This window comes from Lagopus leucura, unplaced genomic scaffold, assembly GCF_019238085.1.
Source record: "Lagopus leucura isolate 7727_CA_CO unplaced genomic scaffold, USGS_WTPT01 Super-Scaffold_54, whole genome shotgun sequence".
NCBI classification, from domain to species: domain Eukaryota; kingdom Metazoa; phylum Chordata; class Aves; order Galliformes; family Phasianidae; genus Lagopus; species Lagopus leucura.
The window spans coordinates 219,958-239,381 of record NW_024962251.1 but is presented as its reverse complement, the minus strand read 5'-3'; the positions used below and the strand labels follow the sequence as shown (position 1 = coordinate 239,381).

The 19,424-nt window shown below is 40.3% G+C and overlaps 1 protein-coding gene across 1 annotated transcript; it reads right to left on the bottom strand.

The window, feature by feature from the left end:
- On the bottom strand, positions 1-17,468 carry ALDH7A1 (aldehyde dehydrogenase 7 family member A1). Its single transcript, XM_042873905.1, has 18 exons — positions 17,334-17,468; positions 17,159-17,212; positions 16,899-16,964; positions 15,834-15,914; positions 14,070-14,193; positions 13,376-13,508; positions 12,731-12,775; positions 9,903-9,980; positions 9,113-9,210; positions 8,120-8,161; positions 5,410-5,504; positions 4,500-4,584; positions 4,112-4,218; positions 2,689-2,805; positions 2,179-2,276; positions 1,942-2,015; positions 926-1,001; positions 1-300 (listed from the first exon to the last, which is right to left on the bottom strand). Exons 1-18 carry the CDS (start codon positions 17,439-17,441, stop codon positions 246-248), a joined length of 1,536 nt encoding a protein of 511 aa, XP_042729839.1. The 5' UTR covers positions 17,442-17,468; the 3' UTR covers positions 1-245.
- Positions 17,469-19,424: the final 1,956 nt, after the last annotated feature.

The window sequence follows — 19,424 nt, the reverse complement described above, 5'->3', positions numbered from 1 at the left end:
TAGGCCACCTCAATTCAAGTTTATTAACTCCAGTCACTTCCCCTTCTTCCCAAACATTCTGTATTCCATATTTGAAGTAGTGATTTCAAACATCAGAAGTTATACAGTTTTTTAGAGTATCTGATTTTCTGACAGAATTAGCACTGTAGTACCTGAATTTCAGATCATTTTCCTCACCATGAGTATTAGAAGGTACATGGTTTTGAAATGTTAGGAGAGTTCCTGGCACAGCATTCACAAGGTTGTTACTGAAACTTGATTCCTTGAGCCAAAGGTAAATCCTTGCTGTAGTTGATTGTACTGGAAGAGAAACAATTATTTAGAGAGATCAGTGAGATGGGTTATGCAGCCTCCTTCCTATGTACACAGCTTCTGACCAGCTGCATGGTAACCAAGTCAGCACAGGAAAGGCAGGAAATAGCAAGAAGGAACAGCAATGCCTGCCTGCTAGAAGATACCCTTCACAAGATTCATAGAGAGATATCCAACACTTCAATAAGTCACCCACACACAGGCAAAACTGGCCCCTCTCTCCGTGGTTCCCCTTCATGTATTTTCTGAAAAGTTTCAGTTATCTCATTTTTTGCTAACATTAACATCAGGCAAGAGGTAAAAGAAAGAACATTATAAAGCAAAAAACAATGTTTAAAGAGTAATTTATGTTTCTAGATCACATAAACCACCCTGCTCTGTAAAAGGACATGTTCATCTTAAGGAATAGTGAATGAAGAAATGTCTTTAATGAAATCATTCTCTATTGGGAAAACAGACATAATTTCTTACATGATAAGAAAGACAATCATGTAAAAGTGCAATTTTTCTCACATTTAGTGAAAATAACATCCTGTAGTCAGAGAATTGTTTTGAGCTTTAGAAAAGTCTGTATGTAATTTTATATTTGTTTGAAAAGAAAAACGTGTTTTACCATGTTGATCTTTTCATATAAAGCTTCCATGAATCACTTCCAGATTCTCTTCCTCCACCAGTATGCTTCTCACCACCTGTAGGAAAAAGGTTATAAATGGAAACACAACATTTTTTTTTGAGCATAGGAACCTGGATTAACTCAAGGAGGATCAACAACTGTAAAAACTCATGGAATAAACTTCCCTATCCTTTGTTCTAAGCCTGAAATAAATTACCAAGTCACCACTACATACAACTCACACAGTTAGTTCTCTCTTCCCTTCTTGACTCAAAAACCACCTGCTTGAAGTTGAAAATCTCACCATGCTGGTGACAGAGGATGTTGTTTTAAAGATATTTTCTTTAAACATGAGGCGATTGCACCAGAATGTGCTGGTTCTTATACTGTTCAAATGGTCAGTTGAATATCTCTTCTTCCTTCCTCCACTTTCTTTAGTATACCAAAAAATAAATGAGACAAAAATCTTGGGAAGTTCTCACAAAGCACTCTATGTTTTAGTTTTTGTGTGCATATGCAAACATATGCAAAAAATGTGTTCAAGACTGTTTTAAATAAAACTTAGACAGTTTTCCACTCAGCCATGTCCCTAAACACGTTTTGAGCATACCTCCGTGTTCCTATTCCCTAATGAAAGAAACAAAGATAAGTGCAGTACTCAAAAATCAAACACAAATATTTTTACAAGATGGACCCCAACTACCTCTAGTCATTTTTCTCATTTTTGGCTACAGCATTGCAATCTGAATTAACTTCATTCCTTTCTTCAGATTAGTTATTTAGATGGATTGATTAAAGCCTTGAGAAAATAAGATGAGATCCAAGTTACACTAGTTTTACTTTAATGCTTTAATTTGGTCTCTACCTGAAGCTTTTCTTTTCACAAAAAGCTAATAATTAGACAAATGAAGAGTCACTGAAAAATGAGACCTCAATAATAATATCAAGTCACTAGATCTGGCACTAGAGATTTCACTGTTTAAAGAAAGAAGAAGCATGCACTGAAAGTAACGTACCGAAAGCACCACCGATCTCTGCCCCACTTGTTGGGATGTTGACATTCACAATGCCACAGTCAGATCCCTTTGGTCTGTGGACAAAGATAAGGCAGCTACTGATCAGGATCAGCAAAGACTCGCTCCATAAAATAAGAGCTAAGCAATGTTCAGCTAGCACCATATGTAGGTATAAAAACAAAACAAAATACAGTAATCTTAAGTTTTAATAATGTAAAAAATTATTCTGAATTATACCCAAGCCAGCGAAAAATCCTTCCCAAATCCCTGGTAAAGATGCTGCTGGAAAGACCTTGTTTTACTTCATTATTCCAAGCAAAAACCTCCTCTTCCTCCTAGAAAGAAGGAATGACAATAGTTGAAGCACATCTATTTAAAGTAATTAAAAAAAAGCAGTGTTAAGAAAATTCCAGTATATTACAGGTGTAATGCAAATAAACAGAATACCACTTTGCAAATACATGTGTAACAAATCAAGGATAGGATACCCTCACCACTTCAGAGAAAGACAAAACTTGCTATAAAGCAGGCTGACATAAGTGAGAAGATCTGTTCCTGCACAGACTTAGCTCAATATCAGTGCTCTTCACAGAACATGCATAAATGTAGCTATGTGATGAGATATGCCATTACAGTGCAGAACAACAGCTTCTCCAACTGTCAAGAAAACTACATATAGACAACATGCATCAGAAAATGCTCTCCTGAAATCCCTGACACCGGGCACAAATCACTTTGCTATTTTACCTTAAATTTCAGCACATACAGTATGGGAGCAAATGTCTCTGTGTGGACAATGGGTGCGTTATGGGCAAGGCCAATCACAATGGTTGGTTCAACATAGTTTCCAGGGCGATTTATAACCTTCAAAATACAAAAGAAAAGAACCAAGTAAGTGCAGCCAATCTAGCATCCCGCCTAGTACTTGTGTAGGAAGGAAATCCTTCATAGTTTTATTACTGTACTTGTACCTATCAATCAGAGCTTGCAGTTCAGGTCATCTGAGTAGATAACCTGGAATTTACTTATTTACATGTTTAATATACAGAAGTATAACTTAGTTTGCTAAATAAGTATTTAAATCTCCAAGTCTACCAACTGAAAAAAGAAGTTACTTTCTCTGACTTTAAAGCTGATCAGTGAGTCAACTAGAAATTTGAAGGCTGCAGGAACCATGAGGTGTCTGTAAAAACAACAATTCTTAATCAATTAAGTCCTGGAGAAATAAACATCACATACGAAATCTGCACTGAAAGTAATGCCTCCTATTTTATAATGTTGGTACACAACATCAAAGGTGGATGACAGTGATATGGCAGTAGATACTGAACCTTCCCGCCAATATTACAGTATGTTTTCTTGCCATGAGACAGATGGCAGCGGGGAGGGGGGGGGGCAGACTGATGAAACAGTCTGACATGGAAATGTGTATGAAGCAAAACTGTGGAACTGAATTTCTCCTTGCAGAAAAAAATGGCACCCACAACATTCATTAACACTTGCTGAATGCTTATATTGACCAAATGGTGGATGTCAGCACAGTGAGGCAGTAGGTGGTGCATTTTAGCAGAGGTGACAGCAGGTCACCTCTGCTGGTGCAGACTTCAACAGGTGTTGCACGCAGGCTCTTGTTCATCACTGCTGAAAATGCATAGATAATGGTGTTGAATATGTAGAAAAATAGGGTTTTGTAGGTGAGAGTTTGATCTATCAAACAGTGTTAGTATGTTCTTTGTATTTGTTGTCATTCCCATGGAAATAAACAGGAAGCAACTTCAGGCAAATAATGAAGATGTGTCAGAGACTTCTTTGAATCTTCAACATTTCTCAAAGTTTGATACACTGAACCCAATTCACTGTTCAAGAACAGCAGTTTTTCTTTGTTATGTGCCCCACAGTCACCATTTACATTGCTGTCAGTATTTTCACCATCCTCTGAGATGGAAGAGTAGTGCAGGGAATTGCTGAAAACTCATAGCCATTTCTTGGTATTCTATATAAGCCTATCTTTACTGTAAGCACAGGACTCCAATTTGGACATTTCGTGACTGACTGACATCCCATAATTGATGACATAAACTGAAAGCACAATCTTGGCCTAAGCCACAATGCTAGTGTATTGTTTTTCCCTAGAAAATTAACTGCAGAAAGGAGAATAAAAGTAACTCACCTTTCCGCCATAGACCACAGAGCCACCTTGTTGTTTCGCTTGTTCTACTGCATCAAGAAACATCTTCACTGCTTCTTTAGTATGAAGGGGACCGTACAGAGTGTCAGCTAAAGAAAAACCCAAATACATTATTTCAGGAAAACTGAAACTTTTAATAACATTCTTACAAAATTTGATGAGTAACTATTTAATCTGCCCGAGATGAACAGTGATGACAGGATTCTTTATCTCCCCTTCAGGGCTTGTATTCTGCATAAAACTAGCTATATCCATTCTCTGGTAAACTGCTAAAATTAGGTATCTTTGACCTATAATTACTTTAGAACTTAAACAGAAAGGTGCAAACTCAAATGTCTCCTAAACCCATGAGTTGGAAACTGCTACTTACAGTCCCACGGATCACCGATGCGGACCTGGGCGTAGGCCTTCGCAAGCTTCTCCACCACCTCATCGTGGATGCTTTCATGGAGAAACTAAACAAAACGTGGTAAGAAGACTGTAAGCCAGCAAAGCCTATGTCATTCCTTTTGAACTACTACTGCACTTTGAAGACTGCCAAAGGAAGTGTAGAGGTAGTGCTGCTCATATTTGGCGAATACTGAGCTTAAATGAATACAGTAGAAAGACTGAAAACAGGAGCACCACCAAGAAAGCAAATCGTGAAGATTTAAAAGAAACAAAGGTGCAAAAACCCATTTTAAAGTAACTCCACTGGAGATTCATGATTATTCCACAGAGTAATCATAATGTTTTATCATAAGTGGACAAATTTGCAGTCATTCCTCAAATTACAGCAATAAAGTAAAGCTACAGCCTTTATGACAAAAATGCATCTGATTAACACAATTACGAAAGGACTATGGAGATGCATGCTGACATTGTAATACTTCTACATTTCTTCAAAATGGCCGGTTTGAAAAATAGGGAAAAAAACATCAGGAGACACATGCATCCTTGCTCTTCTGAAATGCCACAAACAAAAACCTGAACCAGCCACAATCAAATTTAAGTTCTGGCATCAAAAGTGGAAACAAAGAAAACATGAGCATTATTTTTCTGAGTTTTAGGACCATGTGAGAAACACATTCACAGAAGCCCTCTGGCGCTAGAATTACAGTGACAAACTACAGGTATCTTCTTTTTCTATCACCACACTGATATCAGAGAGCATAAAAAACACCTAGCAAATATTTCTTATTCTCCATAATATAAGTCACCAACAGGAATTTCCTGAGCTAATTTAGAATTAATTTTTGAAGTCAGATCTATCCAAACCAGTTCAGTTAAGATTTACACACCAGTCTTCTGGCAGTGGTGCATCGCTGACCCGCTGTTCCCACAGCAGCAAACAGAGTAGAGGGGATGACTAGGTTCAGGTCTGCATCTTCAAACACTTAACAGAAGTTAAACATCAGTATGTTAATAAAGAAAAGGTGCAAAATGGTGTTTAAGTGCTGAAGGCTCCCTAAATTTGCTAGATTTAAGACAATAAATGGCATGCAATAAATTCTAGCAAGCCACTCCAGAAGTATGAAGAATAGCAGCAACAGCACAGCACATGAGTGCACACAAAAGCTGCTCAGAAAGTAATGCCTCTTATTTCACTATGTTGACCCATGTTGGCAGTGGTATGGCAGTAGGGACTGAACCTTCCCACAGTAAGTCCACTACATCTTGTTGCCATGAGGCAGATGGCAGCAGAGGGGCAGTTGGATAAAACAGCACCTGATATGGAAGTGAATATAAAACAAATGCGTAACTGAATCCCTCTGTGAGGTAAAAATTGCACTCAGTGACACTCAACACTTGCTGAACATTCATGGAGACCAAACAGCGGATGTTACCACAGTGAGGCAGTGGGTGGTGTGTTTCAGCAGTGGTGACAATGCCAAGACACACCATGTACAGGACAGTCGTGCACAGCTGTCACACCACAAAATGAAGAGCATCTCAAACACCTCATTTGCACCAATCAGTGAATTACAATCAGGGAGTTGTGTACAGAGCTGAGTATCAGCTTCAGTGTGTTGGAAATGATGGTGAATATCACAATGTTTGCACCAGGGGGATGCCACAAATAACAGGAACAGGAGGAACAAGGTACGCAGGTTTGTCAGGATCTACTGAACCAATGCAAAGCTGATGGTAACAACTTCCTGGATCACATCACTACCAGAGACAAAATGTAGTTTCACCACTACAAACCATAGCCAAAATGGAAGTCCACAAAATAGTGAAGCATGAATTCCCCATCAAAGTTCAATATACAGCCCTCAGTGGGTAATGTGTTCAGACTATCTTTTGGGTCAGAAAAAAAGTGATCCTCCTGGATTTCTTGGAACACTGTCAAATCATCCACTGTGACTGCTACAACACAACACTAGGAGGACAGCTCAAACTTCTACAGATAGAGCAGAGAAGACAACCCTTCTCTAGAAACATGTCAATGCCATGCCCCACGGAGCCAAATGACACTCAGCTGGACTGTCCTCACACCCCCTGCACAGTCTGGATTTCATGTCTTCTGACTTCCATTTGATTGAGCAGATGAAAGAAACTGCATGAGCAACATTTTCCTAGCAGCTATGCAGTCAGAACAGCTGAGAAACGGGCTCACCTCCACTGGTGCACATCTCTATGAGCATGGCATGCAGGCATTTGTTCATTGCTGGCAAAAATGCATAGCTAATGGTGTTGACTACATTGTACCTGAGAATCTGCTCTACCAAATAGTGTTACTGAGCTCTTTGTTACAGTTTCCATGGACATAAGTAGGAGGCATTGCTTTCAAAATGACTTATGTACAAAAACACCTCAAAATTTCCATCCTTACGCACCTGAACTAAAAACACATACAGTTGGACATAAACAGATCTCTGAACTACTGTATAGAGCCTTTCACAACAAAGCTTGCAAACAAACTCAGCTTCATTTTAAGTTAACAAAGGACAATTAATTTCTTGCCCTTCTCCACCCTCCCTCCTTGAGAAGTGTAGTAGCATGAAGAGAAGTGTATGCAGGTGGCACACAAGAAAATAGTAGCTACAATGCGCAGCTACCCAATATAAATGTGAGATGAAAATTAGCTGAAGAAATCTGTGGCTAGAAGACATGGAAATATTTAAACTAAGGCAAGTAAGCATAAGACCCAGAGGATTCCGAAAATATCACTCAGTTTAACTAGACCCACAGAATTTGGGGGAGACAAATCTGACTCAAAGTCCAAGCAAGTAAAGTTTAAGCCTTCATTCAAAGTCAACTTCAGAAAAAAAATGGACTTTTATATGAAAAAAATAAACATTCTTCACTAACTGTACAGAAAGTTCATGCTATTCTATACAAGAAAAAAAAAATAGACTACTCAAACTGGATTTTTGAAAGTGCTTAATATTCTAGACAGGCAATTATATTGGTTCAAATCACAAGAAAGGTGAAGGAAAAGGCATTAATAAAAAATATGAACAGCAATTTAGGTATTCAGGTGGTTTCTATTTTCTCTCTTTCTAATGTTCATTTTTACAGCATTTATTTTATTTTTGCCTGTTAATCAGAACATGATCTAAATCACTTAGACCTGTGAAACAGGCTATTGAAATGAATACCTAAGTGCTCTACTTCCAAAGACTTTAAGTGGTCAAATACTATCATCGGTGCCATTCATATGTCTGTGCATACGTATGCACATGTTCTTCTACTCTGCAGTGCTAAAAATTGCGCCCAAGTGTTCAGATCCTAAAGTCAAATTTCATTAGCAGCACTGTTCACAACCCCGTGCCACTCAATACAAAACTAATAACATCTTGAACTCTCAATTTTATCCTGAATCACTGCCCCCTCAGCAACACCTAAGACAGAAGAAGATTATAAAAACACACAAAAATGTTCTACTGAGCACTTTTTAAACTCCACTGAAAGAAAAAAAGAAAAAAAAGAACAATTTGTTACAAACATATGTATACTAAGTTTCAAATAATGTCCACGGGACTAAATTTCTACACTGTATATTACCAATGATGGCATTGTTTCCTCCCAGTTCCAGCAGACTTCGGCCTAATAAAGACATACAAAAATTACATGAGTCGTACATCTATTCAGTATGCATTTCAGCAAAGTCATCAGTAACTGAATTTAGATTTCATTCCACTTTATTTTCTGGGCAGAAACTTTTAGGCATCACTGTCAACAAACTGCACTAGCCGGAGGAGTAAATTACATTGGATACTGCATCTATAACAGACTGTGAAGGATGACAACCTGGAGAACAGCTGGAAAAGAAAAAAGCTTAAAAAAATGAGGTAAAATAGCACTAGAAAGGAAAAGAAGAAAGCAAAACAAGCTGCAGAATAAATAATACGAGGCAGATGAAGATTAGGAGGTGCTGTGCATACAAAAATAAATAAATTAACACTTCAGCAGTCTTAATTATTTCCCTAGCAACTGCTTTATCTCAAAACTAAAAGAAGGAATTGCCATCTACTTATGAATGAAAGTTTGCAATCTATTCTGAATTCTTTTTGGCACTTAGGACAATCTTGTCCACAATATATTCTTTTTAAAACTAAAAACTTAGAACCCTGCAATTGTGCATGGTTTCACACCCATGCAATTTTTATTGTAGGTATTTGAAGACATATCTCAAAGGTCCTACATTTTCTCCTATATTTATTAGGAGTAGAGGTGAAGGGATATTTTTTCATGAATGGATTTGCCAAAAAACTGTCATCTGTCAGTCTCTGTAAGACAGTCACAAGAACTTATTCCAAATTAACTACAGTAAAATGGGTTTGTGGAAATCTTGGGGGAAAAAAAGCAACAACTGAATTGTGACTGAAGTAGAAGGAAAAGCAGTAGCTACATCTGAGGTGCCTCCTCATCTTACCTTCATCAAGATGAAAAAATGTTAAAACAGGAGATAGGTGAAACAAGTTGTATTTTAAAATCCTACGAGGTTTACCCTACCTTTCCCAACCACAAAAAGAGAAAGAAAAGACTCCCACTCACCGAATCTCTCCTGAACCATGAGCGCTACCTGCTTGCCCACTTCCGTGCTGCCAGTGAAAGACAGCAGGTCCATTCTCCCATCTCTCGCCATTGCTGTCCTGCACAACAGGACATGCCACCACATTTACAGAAAGAGTAAACGGCTGGAAAAGCTGCTCACACCTCCCACGTAAACCAAACATTTCATAAACGACTGAAAAGCCATCAGGAAAGCTTCTTATCTCTCAGAGAAGAGGGACAAGACTGCTTCCCTGCCCTGCTTCATGCCACACAATAAGTGCATCACCTGTACAATTAAATACATGCCAAAGAACACAGTGTGATCAGTTTCAATTGTTCCGTTCCCTAAGAAGACAAGCATCCCTACAAGTTTAATAGCTATCATCTATTTTGATATCACTTCTCTTGAAATGCTGAGCTATGCATTTGTAGGAGAAATTTATACATTTCAGGGCCTCCAAGCAATGTTACACATCCATGCACAGCTGCACAGCTTAGTGTAAGCATGGAACATGGGGAATCATTCTTCTCTACAAATGGTCTGAAAAACTGATGGACTAAAAAAAATAAATCAAAAAAAGAGTAAGATGAGTGAAATTTTATGTAGGCCATATTTTTGGGTGTAACCACATGCAGTAGAACGGAAACTGATCCACATCTCTTCATTTCTTCACTTAACTTGAATGTCTGGTAATTTACTTGTTAGTAGCTAATGTCACAATAGCAAGCTGGAATACATAGTATGTTTACATTAGATACATACTCACAAAACACAAGAAACATTACCTACCCAATGTCTGCTCCACCACAGACCAAAGAACAGACAGCTCCAGGCATCTTGTTATCCTCCAAGACCTTGGCAATTATCCTAAAATCAAAAACATAAAAAATTCAGTTATCCAATGGGTGCATATAATAGGCAATGAGCTATTAAAGACACATGAGAGAGCCTCAGATTATCATTATTTTCTTTTTTTAAAGCAACAGTCTTGCAGATAGTTTATACAATAAATACTCGAGCACATTACAATCATTGTTCAGGCAGAAAAACACCTGAAAATACATTCCCTATGCATCCACATAACTGGCACAGAGAAGCATTAGAGCATTGTATAAAAACCTTGTCCCTACAATCTTTCACCATTAGAAAGAAATGTTTACATAACTTCAAGAAGTTACTTAAAAATCACAGAATTACTGGAGCTGGAAAGAACCTCTGGAGATCATCTAGTCCACCTCTCAGAGTTGGCTGCACAAGAAAGAGTCCAAGTGGGTCTTGAATGTCTCTAGAGAATGAGGCTCCACAATCTCTCCAGTGCTCTGTCAGCCCCACAGTAAAGAATTTTTTTTTCTCAACTTCATACAAAACCTCCTCTGTTCCAGTTGAAGCCTCGTCCTCTCACGGGGCACCACCAAAAAGAGCCTGGCCCCATCCACTCGACTTCTACCTTTTACATATTCATAAGCATTGATAAGATCTTCCCTCAGTCTTCTCCAAGCTAAACAGTCCCAGGCATCTCAGACTTTTTGCACAGAGGAAAAATTCCTGGCTCCTAATCATCTTTGTGGCTCTCCATTGCAATCTCTCTGGTAGCTCCCCATCTTTCTTGAGCTGAGGAGCCTGCAACTGGACACAGTACTCCAGATGTGGCCTCACCGAAAAAGAATAGAGGGGAAGGAATCACCTCGCCAGACCTGCTGCCCATCCTCCTTTTTATCCTCTCAGGATACCACTGGACTTCTTAGCCACAAAGGCACACCACTGGCTCACTGCCAACCTGTTGTCCACCAGAACACACAGATCCTTCTCCATAGAGCACCTTTCCAGAAAGTCAGCCCCTAACCTATACTCATGCATGAGTATATTCTCCCCAGATGTAGGATTCTACATTTGACCTTATTCAATTTCATCAGGTTCCTCTCTGCCCAACTCTCCAGCCTGTCCAGGTCTTGCTGAATAGCAGCACTGCCTTCTGGTATGCCAGCCACTACTCTCTGCTTTGCAACGTCAGCAAGCTTGCTGAGGGTGCACTCTATCCCTTTCTTCAGGTCACTGATGAAGATGTTAAAGACCAGATGCAGTACTGATCCCTGGAGAACACTCTGCTAGCTACAGGCCTCTAAGCAGACTCTGCACCACTCATTACAACCCTCCGAGTCACCCAGATCTCAGTCTACCCTCACTGTATACTCATAGATCTCACACTTCCTAAGCTTACCTACAAGGATGTTACAGGAGACACGGCCAAAAGCCTTGCTTATGTCAAGGTTAACAGCATCCACTGCTTTCCCCTCATCTACCCACAGAATTCCACCAGGTTGGTCAAGCATGATTTCCCCTTAGTGCTGACTACTCCTGAAAACCTTATTTTCTTCCACTTGCTTGGAGATGACATCCATAATAAATTGTTCCATCACTTTCCCAGAGACAGAGATGAAGCTGAGTGGTCTATAGTTTCCAGAGTCTTTCCTTTTGCCCTTTATGAAGGCTGGAGAGACATTGGCTGTTTCAGTCCTCACACCTCTCCTGTTCTCCATGACCTTTCAAAGATGATAGAAATTGGTTCAGTGATCACTTCTGCCAGCTCTCTCATCACCAATAGGTGCATCCCATCATGGCACAAGGATGCATACACGTTGAGTTTGCCTGGATGATCTCTGACCAAATCCTGCTCCACCAAGGGGAAGTCTTCCCTTCTTCAGGTTCTCTCTCTTACCCCCAAAATCTGAGATTACTGTGGGTCAGTCTTAACAATAACAATATAACAACACTGAAGCAAGGAGGCATTTAGGAACTGCCTTCTACATGTCCTCCACTACTGAGGCACTCATCTTATTCAGCAGCACACCCACACACCCACATTTTCCCTAGACTTCCTTTTGTTATTAATATACTTAAAGAAGCCCTTCTTGTTTTTCTTGATCGCCCTAGTCAGATATAATACTTGCAACTAGTCTGGGGCCATGTTCTTAGGTCCACATTAAAGTTACAAGACTATAAAGTTAGTCATTTTAAAGGAGTTATTTATATTTTGCATAAAACTTCTTTGCATCATGCAGCAGATACACGCTTAAAATGCCAGCATAGTAAGGAAAGTAGCAATAACTCTAGAGCAAGTATCACTATGACATTTATTTGTCAGGGTTCTCCCTTCTATCAGGAATGAGTTCTGAACCCTGGAAAGCCATGCAATGATGTTACTAGTTCTGGATAATAACGACTGTGCAAACATATCTTCAGGAGATAGGTCTATAGAGCCAACCAAAAGAATTTGCCACCCTCAAAAAATGAAAAAAAACATAACCAAGTGCTGATGTTGGGCTTCAAAAGAAATGGATGATTCAGAAATATGAGAGATTAAGCATAAGATAGCTGAATTTTACAAGCTATTCCTCTTCTACAGCAAAGCAAACACCACAGCTAGATGTTCCTCAGAGGAAGCACAAAACTAGACCCAGAAAAAAAAAAAGGGCAACAGTATAGGTAACAAGCAATATACACTGTGTATTATTACATTATATGTTACAAGGGAAAAGAAGTTCTCACACTAAGCACTATCTCACCCATAAAACAGTTTGTTTAAAAAGGAAAACAGAAAGCAAGGAACCAGAACTCACTTTGTAACAGCTACGCTTGTGAGAGAAGTTGTGGGAGCACCTTTCCTGGGAAAAAAAAAAGACATTGTTTTCAATTTTTCAAATGAAAAATAGTTTAATTATGCAGTTATTACAGTCTGTCAAATACAGCATGCTTAAGCAGGTTGTCAAACGCATGTTAAGGCAAGAACTCAAATGCTTCTGTACAGCACTGAGCATTTAGAGCTGATGAGCTCAGTGTGAACTGGAGACGTTGCCAGACATTATAATGAAGCAGACAGATGGAAGAGAAGCAGGAGTGGGGAGAAAGCAAAGTTATTATTAAGATCCTTAATTTTATCTCTACCTGTTCTGAAGAATACTGATTTTCTGTTACTATCAGTGTTGCTAAGCCTCAATTTACATTTTCACCAATTTGCTGTTTGACTAAATCCTGAATGGGTCTGGATCTCAAAACCTCATGAAAGACATTAACAAGGTTACAAAAAAAAAAAAAAAAAATTGCACTTTTTGACTCACATACCTTACAAAAAACAGAAATTAGCCCTACATGAAATAGAATCAAATATGTGGAAACACTTGAAATATAATAACAGTTACATGCATGAGAAAACAGTTCTGCAATTTTAAAATACTGCTACATCATGCTGGGCAGCTGTGCCTTACCAGAGACAAGCATTTCCACAGATCATTGCAATTGCACTGTTCCACCCATACACTGCCACAGGGAAGTTAAAGGCTGTGATGATTCCCACTAACCCAACAGGATTCCACTGCTCTATAAGAGCATGACCAGATCCTGAAGGAAAAGACAGAACATACCATGATTTGTATCCATTCAATGAATGCATAAGATGCTGTGAGGAGGGGGCCTGTCACTATTCCTCTGTCTATCAGAGCACTAGCTTGTAGAGAGCTGTACTACAAGGGCTCTGCAGCTTACTGCAGCTTACTGCAGCAAGATTAGCTAGATTGTGGGGAAAAAAACTAATGATAGTGAGAAAATTTGTCATTTTAACTATTCAGTTAATAGAATGTTGGTTGCTCAGTAAGTAACAGCTGACAAAAGGCTTCACATTTTTAAGCATACTGACAAAATTTTTACATGCTTTCCTCCAGCACCTCTACTACAGAGATGGCAGAGAGAATATAATGCTTCATGAAGGAAAAATTGGCTCTCCTAATGCATGCCATAGGACAGATACTTCATTAGGTGGCACTACTGTGCACATCTACTTATAGGCAACATGCTTGATAAATAACTCAAGCACAGAGATTTCAGTGCAGTACATCCTCATCCTTCCACTAACATGAAAACCAGAAGTTGAAACAAGGGTGAAGAAAAAACCAGAACACATACTTTCTGAAGGCAAAACAGGTCCACCAATCATTCGGGACAAACCAACAGCATAGTCGCAGACGTCAACATACTCCTGCACTTCCCCAACACCCTCAACATAAATCTTTCCCATTTCCAATGAGACCTGAAAATATCAATAACAAGATATATATATATTTTTAATACACATCAATATCCAACACATTTTCTCTCCTACTACTACCAGGCATATATGCACACCAAGTAAAATTCAATATGGACTTTTTCAATATAAGACATTCAATTCTACCTGAGTTATTCAAAGCTTAAAGAAACAACACAACAGATAAAGGAGTCACACTCTCATACAGTAGGAGGAAATTAATAGAGGAAAATAATAGAGAAAATTTTTAAAAAAAAGAAATCTAATGAGAGAATTATTCAAGAGTAATGAATCTCGCAGCTTGGGGTTAAAGAACATTTCTTTTCAGTCAGGACATTTGCATACATTTTTTAATACAATGTGGAGTAAATTGGAAAAGAGGGATAACTACCCCACAACAACACAGTCATTTAAATTTTTCATGAGCAAACAACTCATTTTTACAGCATCTCAAAGCAACTATGCAAGATTCAGTTTTCACACACTGCTGAAAATGAATGCACATCTTCAGTCTTTCAGCAACCTGTTTAATATCTTTTCCTAAACTTTCCCTCTGTTAAAAACATGCTGTATGTACACAGCAACCAGACCGCCAATGAGTATGCTGATATCTGAAATTCACTCGTATGAATTGAGAAGTCCCCTGTTCACTCCCATTTCATTTTACAGTGATATTACGATACAAGCAACTTTACACAAATATCACCTACCACTTGAAGCTGAGGACTGTACTTTGAAAAAGCAAAGATTAAGACAGAGCTGACTAAACACATTCATAGGTATTTCTACGGTGCCTGTCGTCCCCCAAAGACTTGCTAGGCTACTCTGCTCACAGGGAAACTCCACATCTGACTTCTGCTTCAACCTAAAGAACAGGGAGCCATTAAAGAAGTGAGGACACGAGCTCATGTAACACATTTGCTGGAAAGCTGTTTAGAATTCAAGCAAACTCAGAACAGGATGTCTGGACAGCTCAAGATAGAAGGAAGAGCCTGTAGGCTAACAATATGAGCTTACCTACATGAAGTTATTCAAGGACAGCCGTTTCTGAACAGCAGCACATATAGGTGAGAACTGTAAAAGGATAGCAGCAAGGTCCCCCCCTTGGACTCTTTTCTTCCCTAGCCAGCAAATAGTGTCTTAAAGGAATGGTCCTTCTACCTTTCTATCTGACACAGCAGTGGAAGAAGATCTCATTAAGACTACATCACCTTCTGAAGCCTTATACCTCCACATCTCAATTCTCAAAACCCTACAGATCACCAGAACAGAGCTCAAGGTTAGAAGCTCTGTATCAGAGGGAAGTCTTTTTCAGGACATTTTTAGTACACAGCAGGGAGCAACAGATCAGGTACAATGAGAAAACAGCATGGCGGCAGTAATAACATTCTTCCCTTGCCCGTGTACAGGCTCAAAATGAATTACACTTTTTTTTTATCCCCACTACAAATGCGAAAAATCATTTTCATTTTCAGTATACAATGTTAGAATGCTTTTTTACACATTACATATAAAATCTTTTAAGCAAGTTAACAGAACTAACAGCATTTTAACAGCCATTACGATTAGTAATGCAGAGTATGTTAAGACCATCGCAAAAGAGTTTTGACCACTTTACACCCCTGCTTCCTAAAATACTTTACCAAGCTTCCGAGAACTTTGATTTTTTGTCTCAGGGCATCACCAATCTGTCGTACTATTTCTCCACGCTTAGGTGCAGGGATCTAGAAAAAAAAAAGAATACATTTGAAATTGAACATCTGTAACTTCTTCTATATTATGTTCACTTTCTATGCCTGCAGCAAGAGATCACTGATTGTAGTAATTTTTCACTCTCTTCCCAAGACATGTTAACTTGTTCATTTTTATCACACAGTTTTATGACAAGTTTCTTCCTACCTCACAGAGATTATGCATTAAATTGCTTTCAGGTTATAAGCTGGCACCTACTCACTAATATTACAAATTGTAACAAAATAATGTTTTAAGATATCTCAAAGAAGCTGTGGTATTTCCCGAGTTTTTGTTCTCTTCAGGTTAGGAATACAACAGAATGCTTGACACCTTACAAATTCAGTTATATCAAAGAAATGTCCAGTGTCTGTAAAAACAAGCAAAAAACAGATGCTTGCACAGGGACAAGACAACTAAAGCTTCCTACGGGGAAACAGCAGACTGATACAGCAACGTAACAGAAAAGTTTTGGAATAATAGCAGTTCTGTGAATAATCAGGATTCAACATATGGTCAAAAACACAGAGTCAAAACCAGCAGGTTTACTCACACCACAAAAGCAAGGTTATCTCCAGGAGTTGAAAATCCAAATACCCTGCAGAACTCTCATGGGAGAAAGCATACTAAATGTGATCTTCAATATACATATAGAGGGTAATTCCTTGCTTATAAGATTTCAGAACTTCAGCAGACCTGCTGGCGATAGCTTACGGGCACTAACTTGGGTAAACACGTCAGGTTTCTTAAAACAAGCATTTCTCAGAAGTCAACATGCTTATTTTTGTGCTTAGTGGTTATGAATGCCAGCTGTGCAGGTCTGCATTTGAGGCTGGCCCTCACTACAGATCTTTGCTTTTCTGAAACATATGTGACATGATCATGCTTTTACATCTCCAACCAAGAGGGCAATGTAACAGCCTCTAACTGCCAGAGACACAATTAAAAACACAAAGGCCATGTAACTGATAACTTACATCAGCCCAGACTTTCCATGCCTCCTTAGCCTTCCTCACTGTTTCTTCATAATCCTCCAAACTAGCCTGCATGAAGAAGCAAGCCAAAGAGAAGTTAGGAATACTGAAACCCCAAAGCAAACTCCACAGAAAAGCCTTTGTGCCCAGCTCGAGCACAGGGCACCTCGTGGAAAGGCCGCACTACGAAAGATCGCCCCCAAAGATTTATATCCTCTCACAGGACACAGACGGACACAAGCGGACACAGCCTGCTCTCCTACCTGCCGCACTCTGGCGATGGGCTGGTTGTTCGCAGGACAGTACGTGGTCACCACCTAGAGCAGAAGGACAGCGTCAGCCGACAGACAAGAGGCCGCACACCGATCCGGGCAGACATCCGCCCAGCAGCCCCGCTCTCCCTTCCTCCCACGCTGCCCACCCTTCCCCTGGCCTCACCTGGCCGCCGCCGCCCCAGCGCCCATTGTACACGCCCGGGTTGTCTTCCTGCAGGCCCAGCTCCCGCAGCCAGGCGTACTGCGGCTGGCCGACCAGCAGCGAGGACATGGCGGCCGCGGACCGCCGCCACCCGGCCCGATTCAGCAGCGGCAGCAGCGAGACGGCAGCGCGGCGACAACCCAGCATCGCCGGCAGCCGCGCGCGGGTGGGGGGGGGCGACGCCGCGATGGCCGCCGGGCCCGCCCTCACGCAGCCCGCGCCGATTGGTGGGGGCGCGGCGGCGCCCCCCGACAGGCGGCGACCCCTCTCGGCGGCGCCCCCTGTCGGTCGGCGGTGTGCCAGCCGCGCAGCCCCCGCCGCCCCTGGCCGTCCTCAAAGGCGCCGCCCTCCGCCGCTGCTGATCCTAATTTCGTGTATACCGACTAGCGCAATTACTGCACTTGGTACACATTCCTCTTGCAAGACTGCAAGTGATTTTTAACCCATGCTTTTAAACCGTAGCTTCCCCTGACAGGCTTTTGAAACGTAGACAGCAGGGCGTTTGAAACTAGATGACCCTTGACATCCTTCTCAGCCCAGGCCTTTCTATTCGTTCTTCAATGATTATCATGAAATACCATTTGGTTCTGGGGGAATAGCTGAATCAATTGGGAATAAATGCTGATACTAGCATCTAAATGCCTGATCACTTTCTAAAAGGACCACAGATCCAAATCCACAAATCACAGGACTGCTGTAATTAATTTTTGATTCCCACAACTGCTTACTGTTAGTGGCACTGTAAGTAATTCACTCCTTGAGAAAAGATTATTGAAGTAGTTTTTTTCAAATGAAAAGCATATTTGGGTGATTATTTTAAAGTAGTCTGTCACAGTTTAAGACCTGTGTATGACACTGGCTTTAGTACATGCAATATTGAAGCTTCACTTGTACAAGAGAACTGGTTTTGGAAACTTTAAAACTTGTAGGAGAGATCAGTGCATTCACTTCTAAAGGAAGTATATAAAGGACATCGAACAAAAGCATCTTGAAGTGGAAGTTGGTATATCTGAAAAATAAAACTCTCTTTCAGAAAGAGGATGAAATCTTACATCTGTCTGGTTAAAGATCACAGTCAAAAGAATAACAGAACAGCAGATTTATTCCCCTGCTTTGACACTGTGCTTTTGCAAACTTGACCTCAAGAAATTATCCTGAGGATGGGACAACAAATCAAGAGCTGATTGCTCACTGTTTGGCCTGCAGAGCCTACGAAGAGGGCCCTGGTCAGAGCTGGAACACCTTCTGCTCCTTTCACGCTGGCCACCAAAACACATCAGGTAAGTTTCAGTTTCACACTTGACCTGGGGTGAGTTAGTTCTGATCTAGTGACCCAGAGGTGTAAAGCATCCTTCGAGCTGCTCTGCCTCCTGATTACTGTTAGTCATAGCACAAACTATCACCTTCTCAAAAGGTTAAATTAGTATAGATCAAATATACACATGAAATAGGTTCCATTTTTCTGAACAGCTTTATGCACTTGGAACTTCAGCAGTTCCTCATAGGCCTCAGGGAACAATAGGCTTTTGAAGAAATATCTGGCTCACTCAATTGAGAGGCTTTTGTGGGCATAACTGTCATTGCATATTATTCATCCGGTATGATAAACCACCAGCAGAACAGAAGCCCTCTGCTTTATGTTTGAAGTTGTCAAGAAACTTTGTGGAAAGTACAGATTCCAGTTACTCTACTGAAACTTCTCAGAGATGACCCCCATAAAATCATCTCTGAGGCTTTGATACCTCCCAAAGGGATAATAATAGACAGGAGAAATACAGTAGCATAAGGATGCAGGCTTTCTTTGGTATTAAATACCGAGATCGGGGTCCTGACAGCATTAACAGGCCTTAATAGCTCTAGCCAGCCTCACACAAGCCTCCAATCCTCACTCCCACTCATACAGACTCTATCAGACCAGGTACCTGTTCAGTCCTTGGATCCTCTCTGCCTGAGTTGTGCTGAGCTATGGTTGTGGCCATGCTGCTGCCTGACCAGGTAACCCAGTGAGCCAGACCTGGGGCTGCTGACGTCTGTCTATCACTGTCAACTGCC

What these genes read in the sequence shown, in the direction of transcription:
- ALDH7A1 (XM_042873905.1), bottom strand. Translation starts at nt 17,441, where the DNA reads ATGTCCTCGCTGCTGGTCGGCCAGCCGCAGTACGCCTGGCTGCGGGAG. An exon ending in TCAAAGTTCTCGGAAGCTTG is followed by an intron (nt 14,194 to 15,833) that starts GTAAAGTATTTT and finishes TGATATTTTCAG; the next exon opens with GTCTCATTGGAAATGGGAAA. An exon ending in AGAGATCGGTGGTGCTTTCG is followed by an intron (nt 1,002 to 1,941) that starts GTACGTTACTTT and finishes TTTTTCCTACAG; the next exon opens with GTGGTGAGAAGCATACTGGT.